At 34.3% G+C, this 12,661-nt stretch overlaps 1 protein-coding gene across 2 annotated transcripts in view; it reads right to left on the reverse strand.

Moving 5' to 3' along the window:
* The window catches only part of SMAP1 (small ArfGAP 1), a 133,285-nt gene that overhangs the window by 86,814 nt on the left and 33,810 nt on the right, over positions 1-12,661 (reverse strand). For both annotated transcript variants that reach the window (XM_081044196.1, XM_081044195.1), the window contains exon 2: positions 3,219-3,352. In XM_081044196.1, coding sequence (XP_080900322.1) covers positions 3,219-3,352 — 134 coding nt within the window. The remainder of the gene's footprint in view (positions 1-3,218; positions 3,353-12,661) is intronic.

The raw sequence follows: 12,661 nt of genomic DNA on the forward strand, positions 1-12,661 counted from the left end.
AAGGAAAACTAAATCACATTGTGATCTTTACTTTCCCTAACCTGAATTAAGAGTCAGAGTTAATAAGAACAAACTCCAAAAGATAAAAGTTCCAATGCACAGCAACCTAAGGGTATAGAAATCAGTGTAGTGGTTGCCACTGGGGGACTTGACTAGAAACTGACACAAGAAAACTTTCCAGGGTGATGGAAATGCTCTGCCATCTTCAAGGTGACACAGTATACATATGTGCCAAGACATGTAAAATGCACTTACATTTGTAAATTGTTCTCTCTGTAATTATACCTCAATTTTTTATAAGGAAAAAAGTGAATGGAATGAATGAATGAATGAATGAATGAATGAATGAATGAATGAAAAAAATGCCAGGGTATAGAATTGGATTATGTGGAACATAACTCCGACCTTAGGAAACAGGATATGCTTAAATTTGAATAAAGCGCAACCTCAATAGAAAACTGATGTGATTCCTAACTATTCACCTCAAAATGCCTTAACATCCAATACTAGTACTGTGTTTCCCCGAACATAAGACCTAGCTGGACAGTCAGCTCTAATGCGTCTTTTGGAGCAAAAATTAATGTAAGACCCAGTATTATATATTATATTACATTTTATATATTTTATATTATTGTATTATATATTATATTACATAAGACCCGGTCTTATATTATAGTAAAATAAGACCGGCTCTTATATTAACTTTTGCTCCAAAACACACATTAGAGCTGACTGTCCGGCTAGGTCTTATTTTCAGGGAAACACGGTAAAAATGAATTATTTTTCACAAATAGTCTCAAAAAGTAATTCATTTATACTCAATCATACCACACAATTAATTAATTTATTCAGTAGTACATTTAGCAACTAATTCATCACAGTAGATTCACTAGAAAGCAAAACTGCTTAAGATCAGAAAGATATTCAAGGCAGCAATACTGAGGATTTTCCATAATGAACAACTGAACTACTAACAACTGACAAGCTAATATTACTGACTGTTTAAAATATGCCAGGCGCTGTTCTAAATGCTTTCCCATCTTAATTTATTGGATCCTCACAGCAACCTACAGAGGTAGGTAAGGAAGCCACTAGTACTATTCTCATTTCACAAATGAAGAAACTGAGGCACGTGAAGTATTCGCCTGTAACCACCCATGTCTACCTCTGGTAGTCTGACTCTAGGGACAACTTTCTTAATCACGTTGTTCTACTGCCTCTCTAGAATCAGTTGCCTTGAAGTTTTCTAGACTGAAATAAAGGTTGTGTTCTACAGTATGGAACGTTGGGGTCTTTATCACTTACCTACTTGTTCATGTTGCACAGCACTCCCAAAATCATTTCTAATGAACAGCTGTGGCTTTACTTGAGATTAATCCCAAGGCCTACTACAAGAATACTGGATGGTGTATCTGTCTGTGGGATTAGGATTCTCTAGTCTTTTTTGTTTCTTTCAAGCAAAACTTTATCATCTATTGATGTGACTTTTTGAGTGAGTGCATCATAAAATAATTTCTCATCAGAGAACACCTGGAAAAAGAGCTCTGTGGTATATAAAGCCATACAGCGAATTCTGTGGTGACAAGTACTAATCAGAAATCTTGCATTCCAAAATAATAATTCTTATTTTAGAAAGGTGACAGTTGGGACCATACAAATAGTGTTCAAATGCAATTTCAAAGACTATCATTTGTTTTCACATCCTTACATTTTTAACAATACAGCAGTATCCTGCCGTGTACCTGTCACCTATTCCACAGAAAACCAGTGAACTGCAGTCCTCTGTTGGGAAGTTCTGTTCTAAGTTACAGGAAAAGAACAGTTGCGCACTTCAAATAACCTGCTACTTAACTCCTTTCAATAGCAAAGGTGAAAAAAATAGTATTTCTAGAGAAATGAATTGTCCAGGAATTCCATGTTTTGTTCTTAGTTTGGAATAAACTATTAAAAAAGTAATACACTTTACAAATACCAAGTTACATTTTCAAGCTATACTTCACATTTTCTTAAAGACAACTTGAGAAACAACATCATGAAATCTGTTACCACAGTTACTATACGTTATTAAGAATATTGCTTCATATGAAATATTGAAAAAGCTCTGCTTCCTTGATATAACAGTAAATTTTCTCCTTAAAGATCTTGAAAATACATAAAGTATCGTATTCCTTTTATGCCCTAGCCAGAAAAAAGCTCAAAAATTTATTTAAAACTAAACTAAATAAATTGACTTTATATAGCCTGAAGATCTCTATTTTTTTATTATTTTTGAGGTTTAATTTTTAAAAATATTTAAATCTTTGCTGCATCTAGAATTTACTTTGGTATAAATATGTCCTCAGTATAGAAATTTTACTTTTTTTACCAAAATCTCTCTACATTATTTTAGTGACCCACTCTCCCCAGAATTCTAGTCTATTTTTTCTACCCTTACTCACCCATCCATGTGAATTTTTGTTTTTGTGTTCTTTTTGTTTTTTTCTGATTGTTAACATCTGTTTATCACTGAGGTTCAACTACATTGTGCATTTATCCTTCATACTAACTAAAAGTATTGTGAAAACGTAAGAAAAGTAAGAAAAAATATTGCAATTTCACTGTGAATTATAAAATAAAACTGGTAGAAACAATTGTTTTACATTAGGAGTCAACCTTAAGGATCAGAAAGTATGATTTTGATAACTTAAGGCTGTCATACCAGAAAAATGGCAAACCCATAAAATTGTAAATTTATCTGTAAAAAAGCTAAACCATTCAAAATAAGCCCAAATCAGTCATCAGAACATTTGCAAAGTGGGCTCTCTTCCAACTATTACGCCTTGCCTGAAAATCAAGAACAACTCTGTACAGAAGAGAAATCCTTTAAATTAGTTCATAGATTAGAGGTGGTTTATTCTTTACTTTTACCCAGGCTCCCCCTACTGACAGAAAAACAAAACAGACTATGAAATTATACTGGCAAATTTCATCAACACAAGAAAAATGAATTCACTTTTTAAATACTTCAATATCAACATTTTAGATAAAAATAGATTAAAAACTGACTTTACTATAGACCCACGACAAAAGAAACACTGCAAACTGACAATTCAAAGAACACTCAAATTTTATATGTGGCACATACCATTTCAACATACTACTGCTTTTCAATATTAATTCCTAATAAAATAAATTTATTTTAAATATTTTTAATAGTTTCTCAGTAAGAAAATGTTTACCTGTATTTGTTCCGGTGTCCATTGGTCTAGGTTGACTGACTTGACCCTGGATATATGAACCCCAAGATTTCTATGGATTCCAGCACATCTGATGCAAATAAACACACCAATATTCCAGGAAGCCCATCGGGGACCTAATTAAGGAGAAGAAAAAAAGAAAAGCAAATATTAAAAACTAAAATAAATAACATGACAGAATATAAGTATCATTCTGGATTTTTATACAATTATAATGGAGGCTAACAGGATTTAATTTACATGCTCAAATTTCCAAATGGGCCACGGAGCAGCTTGCTAAAAAGACATGTGTCTTGGTTGTGCTGGAAGGTTATAAATCAACCTCCTAAGAACCTTAATGAGTTTACTAGTTTTGCTTTCCTAAAACCTTCCCCGAAATCTGTCTAAGAATTTAAAACTAATTTATGTGAACAGTTTTTTCACTCCACGCATTTGAAACAAGAACAGTAACATCCCACAGTAAAAAGTCCTTTATTAAATGTGGTATTGCTTAAAAGATTACCAACAAAAACGAAAGTCAAACAGAGATTTTTTTAAATGAAACACATAAATTAATAAGATAGACAACCAACCTAATGGAAAAGTGGGGGGGGGAAATATGAATGGGTAATTCATAGAACAAGAAATATATGGACAAAAAACATAAAAACATACACAACTTCACTGTTAATTAGGGAAAATAGCCTTTAAAACTCTAACAAACCACACTTTGCACTCAATACATTGGAAAAAAACGTTTAAATAGATTAAGTGTTGGTAAGTATAAGAAACAAAGACTGCCTCAAGAAGTCTTATATCAAATTAATCTCAAATATAACCTTGAGATTAAGAAATTATACAGATGAACTGAGGTGTGCTATAAAATGTTAGTTCTTTGGACCATGGTCAAAAAATTCTGAAAAACATTATAAAGAAATGCACATAAGTATACAAGAACACAAGCCTTAGCTGTATTATTTTCAAACCTTTGAATGTCTGTTCTTGATAATTTTAAATGTTATGATTATTTTCACATATTGGTTGTATAATTAAAATAAAAATGGAAAATAAAAGTTACATCTAAAAATTATGTCAATATTCAAAAGCTTATATCTAAAAGATTTATATAAATTACACAGGCAGTAAACTCCCTGACACTGCTGTTTGTAATCATTTTTTCTGATATCTCTCCTCAGGCAAGGAAAATGAAAGAAAAAATAGACAAATGGTACCATATCAAACTAAAAAGCTTTTGCACAGCAAAAGAAACAAAAAAGAAATGAAAAGACAGCCTATTGAATGGGAGAAGATATTTGCCAATGATACTCTGATAAGGGATTAATATCCAAAATACATAAAGAACTCAGACGACACCATGAAAACAAACAATCCAATTAAAAAATGGGCAGAGGGCCTGAACAGACAGTTCTCCAAAGAGGACATATACATGGACAGTAAACATATGCAAAGATGCTCAAACGTCACTAATCATCAGAAAAATACAAATTAAAAGCACAGTGAGATATTACCTCACACTTGTCAGAATGGCTATCATCAAATCAACAAGCGTTGGCAAGGATGTGGAGAAAACGGAACCCTCGTGCACTGTTGGTGGGATTGCAGATTGGTAAAACTGTTATGGAAAACAGTATGAAAGTTCCTCAAAATATTAAAAATAGAGCTACCCAGCAATTCCACTTCTGGGTATTTATCAAAGAAATCCAAAAATACTGATTTGAAAAGATACTCGTACCCCTACGTTCATTGCAGTGTTATTTACAATAGCCAAGATATGGAAGCAACTTAAGAGTCCATCAATAGACAATAAGATAAAGAAGATGTGGTACATATATACAATGCAATATTACTCAGGCATTTGTGACAACATGGATGGTCCTAGAGGGTATTGTGTTAAGTGAAGTAAGTCAGAGAAAGACAAATACCATATGATCTCACATATGTGGAATCTAAAGAACAAAATAAATGAACAAACAACAGAAATAGTCTCATACATACAGAGAACAAACTAATGGTTGCCAGATGGGAGGAGGTTGGGGGAGTGGGTGAAAAAGGTGAAGGGATTAAGAAGCACAAATCAGTAGTTATAAAACAGTCACAGGGGTTTATCGCTTTGTGAGGGGTGTAACTATCTATTACATTGTTTTGTACACCTGAAACAAAAAAAAATAGTCACAGGGGTGTAAAGTACAGCATAGGGAATATGGTCAATAATATTGTAATAACTACGCATTGTGCCAGGTGGGTACTGGACTTTTAGGAAATCACTTTGTAAATTATATAAATATCTAAACACTGTGCTGTACACCTGAAACTAATACAAATAATACTAAATGTCAACTGTAATTGAAAAATATTTTTAAAAAATACTGTGAAAGTTTTAAAGCAATAATTTAAGTATATATATGTTATTGTCATATTAAGAAATTTTGAAAATCAAAATACAGCAGTTTTCTTTCTCTAGAGAAGTTTCTCTGTTGGTCTACAAAACAAATATATCTTAACTGTCCTTAAAAACAACTCTTGAAAAGGCAGTGAGTCGAGCACAATGGGAAAACAAAAGATTTTCAACGTACTCCAAGTGAGGCTTCATTTTTGCTCTTAAAATAGAATGACTTCCTTTAGAATATCTGCAGGGAAACCATAGCCAATGCAAATGCAGACTTTTCTCTATAGCACAATTTTCCTGATGTAGCAAATGTTATGATTGAATGAATGAATAGGAAGCATCATTTGCATAACGTGATAGTGACTATCCATGTAGGTGAAAAGCCGTAGCACCCAATACAGTGGTGCGTTTTTACAATAGCCAAAGATAATAAAGGGATTACAATGTATAAAAGTATGTGGAACAAAATGGCTATAGCCATTCATTCTAGCAGGAATAGAATAAAATGGCTACATTACTATTGAACAAAAGCTAGATCTAATTAAATGTTAGGTGATGTTCAGATTTTATACCATTTAAGGCTATAAAAAGTGTTTTACCGATTCCTGAAAGGAAAAAAGCAAATAACTTTGCCATCACTGATAGAAAACTCTAGCCCCAATCACTCTGATCAACTGAAATAATAATGTAATCTTATCAGCATATGTTTCTTTGGAATATAGCTATCATATCTTAATAGAGTTAGGAACCCCCAGAAATAGACTTTTAAAAACCTAACTGAAATTACAAATGGATTATCTATGCTATAAAATTAACCTTGTAAATCTACTTAAAATTGCCTTGATAATAGCTGCTCAACATGGTAGTTGTTCAATTATTGGTATGAAAGCCTCATTTTCATTCACTAAATTATTCCATGAGTACTTACCAACTCTGTGCCAATCAAATGCTATTAAAAAACCATAGACACAAAGTTCCCAGACTCAGGTGGCCAAGCCAAATATAAACAGGTATAACCATTTAAAAAACAATTTGGTGAAATCTAGTCAAGTTCTAGATGAATAAACCCTTCCACCAGATAACCTCTTCTCTTCTCTTTTCTTTCTCTCTCTCTCTCTCTCTCTCTCTCTCTCTCTCTCACACACACACACACACACACACACAGAGTTTATGCACTTATATACATAATATGACACAACTATGCATACATACACTCATACAACATACCCCATAAACCCTACAGCAATATTTTAATCCACACATCACAACATATCCATCTCAACAAGTATTTTTAGAAGAGAAGGATATGAGTGCATCACCATGAAGGGTAAATGTAATTTTGCTAAAATTTTTTTAAAAATCAGTAACATACATGTATATATTCACAGACAGAAATATACACAAAAATCAAGTCATGATGTAAAACATTTCTCTGGGTCATGGTCAAATAAGGCTGAAAAATACTACAAAGAAACTCATACCTATATGCAAGAAACCATGTACCAGAATATTTATAGCAGCATGGTTTCTAAATATTATTGGAAATAAAAATGTTCACCAGGATGATTATCTCACTATTCGATAGAATATTATACAGCAGTAAAAATACACTGCACGTATCTACATGGACACATCTTAAATATAACACAGACCAGCCAATTTTAGCATGATGTGATATATATAAGGGGCAGTGAGGACCCCCCAACTAAGGAGACAGAGTCTGCTGGAAGGCACACAGGTCTTACAGAAGAGGCAAAACCTGGACTGAAATTTAAAGGCTAAATAGTAGGCAGCAGGCACAGAATATGCCAAGACACATTCTTGGCAAAGGTTAAAAAAGGTGTGAAATGGTCGGGGCCACTGGTATAGCTGAAGGGTAGAGTATTGGAGTACTGGGGGAAACTTTCAGGAGACAATAAGAGAAGGCCACATAACAAAAGGGTTTATATGGCAGGCTAAATGGTTCATCCTGGCTCCCACAAAGGTCCCTTATACCTCTTCCAAGTTCATGATGGCTCTCCCACTCACGCACTATGATTACACATGTCCTTTCTTGCTTTTGTGCCTTTCCATTCGTTGCTCCCTTTGCTCCACATTTGCCTTAGGTCTTTGCATGCCTGGCAAAGTGTCCATGCACTGTGTCCTGTAGGCCTCCGTTCACACGCTGCCTGCTCATACAGGGCTGCCAGGACTACTCTAGCTGGAGCTCCCTGCCCCAGTTACTCTCCATCATTTATAACACGTATAATAATCTGTTTTGAAGTTTACATAAAAATCTATGGTAAACAAACAGATAAACACAAATCGGTACCATGTTTCCTTGAAAATAAGACCTAGCCGGACAATCAGCTCTAATGCATCTTTTGGAGCAAAAATTAATATAAGACCCGGTCTTATTTTACTATAATATTAGACCGGGTATAATATAATAAATATAACATAATAAATATAACATAATAAATATAACATAATAAACATAATAAATATAATATATAATACAATATAATATAATACCGGGTCTCATATTAATTTTTGCTCCAAAAGACGCATTAGAGCTGATGGTCCGGCTAGGTCTTATTTTCGGGGAAACAGGGTAAATAGAGGATTCAATTATTTTAGCACTTAAGTCTCAAACTAAGAAAAGTTAAAGAAATGTACAGTAAATTCTAAAACAGTATATCTCAAAGTCTAAAGTACATACACATCTCTGAGGGATATTATGAAAATGCAGACTCTAATTCTGTAGCTCTGGAGTGGTACCTGAGATTCTGCATTCCTAACAAGCAACCAGTGATGCCCATGCTGCCATCCACATTTTAAATAGCAAGATTCTTAGATTATTACTGACAAGGTCTTCAACTCAAGCATTCAGCATACTTCCTTGTCTGCTTTCATTATTCCTACTGAGTATGTGACTTAAACTGAATTATTTAACATACTACTAATCAGATCAGCTGAGAAGAAAAATCAAAGTGTACTTAGAATTCAAATGTTAGGTTATTCTGAGTTAGCCATATCACTATCTCACTAAAAACACAAATAAGCTAACGTCAACTAAACTAATATTAGTAACCTCACAATTACAATCACACTAAAACACAACTCCAGTAACAGAAGAGAAGATGAGCTCACTCATGTTAGCACCTTCACTCACAGCGATCATCAGTGAATACTTAGGGAATACTAATAATCCAAACATACCATGTTAAAGGACTAATAAATGTGGCAACAGTTAAGAATGGAAATGAACAAATGTGAGAATCACCAGGAAGAAATGACTCAGTGATTGGGAAACACAATAATAAGGGAGAAGGTAGAGACCAAGATGGCTTTGCGTTCTGCTTTTAAATCTGGGATTTAAAGCATATAAATGTTCTTGCAGAGTCAGAAAACTGCTTTAAATGACAGTGACAAATCAAGATGAAAATGTCCAGCAAGCAATTAGCAATACAGGGCTAAACTTCAAACTGAAGATATATACGTGAGCACTGTCTTCAAGATGACAGTTGTGGCCCCAAGAACAAGAGCAAAAAGAGCAGAGTACTAAGTATGACGGTGAAACTGAAAAGCAATGCAAAACCAGAGAAGGCCGAGTTTTAAAGAAAAGATGGTGAACCGTGTGAAAACTTCCAGAGAAATAAAGAACGGAGCTAGGACAGAACACCTGGTGTGTTAACTGAGAGGTTCCAGGTAACCCCAGAGAGACTAGGCAGGAGATCGGAGGAATTCACCCATTCAGGTTTTCATTACCAGATCAAACTCTTTCACCATTTCAGTCTCCAACTCTAAACTTTTAACACAGTTTTATATTTTCCTCTATTTTGTTTCCAGGACCATCTCTAATCTTGATCCATCTTAAACTTTAATTTGCCCTACTCCCACTTACATATTCAGGAAGCCAATAGGAACAGACTCATTGCTTCCCCTTGAATACAACTCAATTATCCTTCTTGAAACTTTCCTGCACATCATTTCCCTTGCCTAGAATGTTCTGCTTGTGACCATACAACTCCTATCTCATCTTCAAGGCATAATAGAGTCTCATATTTTCCTTTCCTATAAATTCTGTAACAGTTTGTCTCACATGATATGCCATAATCAACAGCTTCTATTTTGCTCATTTGTAATTAGTCATGTCTACTAACGTAGATGGTCAGTTTTTCACTGGACAGGCTTCTATACGGCCTTCTGCATCACCAGTAGGCCTAGAGTAAAGCAACAGGCAGTATAATAAAAAATCAGCTAAGTCTGATAACTTAGTCAAATATACAGATTGATACCTGAAGCGACCTACCTACTGTTTTAAAAACAATTGAAAAAAAACTGAGGCAGAAATTGTTTTTAATATCCATTTTGCCATTCTTCCATTTAATAAAAGCCCCTAAATTTTAGCTAGAAACATGGCTGCCCAGATAGAGACTATACTTCTCAGCTTCCCCTGCAGCGGTGTGGTCACATGACCAAGTTCTGGCGAATAGAATGTGAGCTGAAATGTGCTTTGCCACAAACCAAATTGGGCCTATGTTCCCCTTGCCTCTTCTTCCCCTTTCCCATTAGCTGGGAGATAAGAAGTGAACCTGCTACCTTAGATCCAGATACGAAAGCCCCAAATTGAAGAATGATAGAGCTACTCTATACACACTGGACAGTTCGTCTCTAAACTAACATGAAGGAGAAGTAAACTTCTAGACTGTTTAAGCCATAGCATTTCGGGGTCTTTTTGTTATAGCAGCTAAACCTGTAATCTACCTAGTTCAATGTGGATTATATTGCATGTTGGTAGCAGTAAACAAAGAAGTGTTAAAGAATAGTAAAGCACATTTTTATTAAACCTTTTTTTCTAGATTCAATTTAAATCACCAAATATGTAGTAAGTGTCCATTTTCACCAAGGTTTTAAATAAAGAAGACAAAACACAGGTCCAGCCTTTAAGGAGCTTGTACTCTCTAGTAAGGCGTATATTATATAATAGTCATAGTATAAATGCAAATGAGGAGGAACACAGAAGAGGAAACGAGGAACATTGGCCAGGGATATTAGTGCAGGCTTTGTAGAGACAGTGTCATTTGAAGTAATTAATAAAAGAAAAGTCCAGTTAGAGCAGGTAAAGTCTGGACAATGTACAAAGATAAGGTACATTCTAAGTAAAATGTACAGTGCCTCTCCCATCTTGAAGAGTTTGAGCTATGCTATAATGCTGTAGCCAAAAAAATACATCACTGCAGCAGCTGATGACTGCTAAGTTTCTTTTATTTAAATACTGATTTCATATTTTTTTAGTTGTGACAGATACGCACCTAAAATTTGTATAGTACCAAGTGACTAATAACTTTCAGACAGAGATGAAAGACAGTTTTAAGGTGCAGAAACTGCAGAAAGTGGAAAATGAGGTTTACTGAATAATAAAATATTTATAAATAATGTAAAAAGAGACTATATATGTATCTTTAAAATGAACAGGAATTTTACTGAGAGCTCAATATACTTGTCTTGTAGCTTTTGTACCTTTTGAGAAATAAAATGAAATTGTACACTCTTCTGAGAAGAAACTTCTCTTAAGTTTCTATCACGATGGGCTAGCAAACAGAAAACCTACTTTGAATTTTTTTTTTTATAAATAGAAAATAAAACACAACAATGAACAGAAACATAACAATAACTGCTAACAGTAATTTCCTTAAGACTTAGTTCTGTTATAAAACCTTCTCTAATTCCCCCAACACTTTTTAAATAACACTTTTCACAATGATGTACAGTTAATTGCTTTAGCTATCTTTTCTGAGTAAGTTATCTCTTTGAAAATAGGGACTTCATTTTATTGAACTCTATATGCTCTGTACTCAGCACAATGTCTGGTATGAAAATGTAGGCAGTCTCTAGCTTACAAGGATAGCCAAGACCTTGAGATGCCTAAGTTACTGCTGCCAAAAACTGCTAGGAGGGTATTTTTAGAGGAAACCACCATCTTATGTAATATGCAGGATATCATTCATACTTCCAGACACACTGTCTCATTTAATCCTAATAAACATGTGAGGTAGATAACATCATTGCATCATTTTCGGGAATGAGAAACAAGGTCAACACATAAGGAAAAATTCTAGAAAGCGGGAGAGAAAGCTAACCATGCCATGGGTAGATTTCCAAAATGCAACTCTGGATGCTTTGCATCTCCTACTTTGATAATTCCATCCTTCCAAATAACATTCCCTTTTACTGGTCGAGTGGGTTTACTGTATTCTGTCAACTTTTTGAAATGCCAAGTCACTTAAGCTTGGAGACTAATAATAGAGATTTAAAGATGCAAATAATCTTTTCAACTCTCCAGAATTATCAATTCTTCCCAAATTATTATAAATTCACTTTACTTCTTTCCTCATAAAACATAAGATTAGAGGCAGTAAGAACTAGATTTGATTTGGTTTTATTTGTTGGAGAAGGAAATTGCGAAAGACAGAGAATGTTGATCAAGGGGGAACAGAGAATAGAGGGCAAACTGAACTGGGATGTAAGGGTAATTCGTAAGGCAGCATCACAGTGGTGGAGGCCTACGGGAAGGGCCACACACCAAAGCAGTAAATCAAAGTATTGTCCAGGATCAAGCATGAAACAAGGAAGACACCCCTTCTTTTTCACTACCAAGAAGGCCCTTTATTCTTTACCCAAGAGTAGACTTTCATTGCTCACGGTCAGCTATGTTACGGGTTAGGTATGCTTGTGGATCACCAAGAGAAGCAAGCAACAACCCATGAAAACATGTTTTCCAGCTTGTAAACTGAACTACAATCTTGCAAAAGAACTTGTACTACGTGGTGGGGGAGGAGAATTACTGCAAATAAGCATGACGGATCTTTTTGTAACAAAGGAAATGTCTAAAATTTGATGATGGTAATAGCTGTAAAACTGTTAATATATCTACTAAAAATCACTGAATTTATAATAAATGAATTTAAAGTAATTGAATTTTATAGTACATAAATTATATCTCAATAACTTTATTTTTAAAACAAATCTGTATGTATTTCTTTAATTGTAGACA

The sequence above is a fragment of the Rhinolophus hipposideros genome (genome assembly GCF_964194185.1).
Source record: "Rhinolophus hipposideros genome assembly, chromosome: 3".
Classification (NCBI taxonomy): domain Eukaryota; kingdom Metazoa; phylum Chordata; class Mammalia; order Chiroptera; family Rhinolophidae; genus Rhinolophus; species Rhinolophus hipposideros.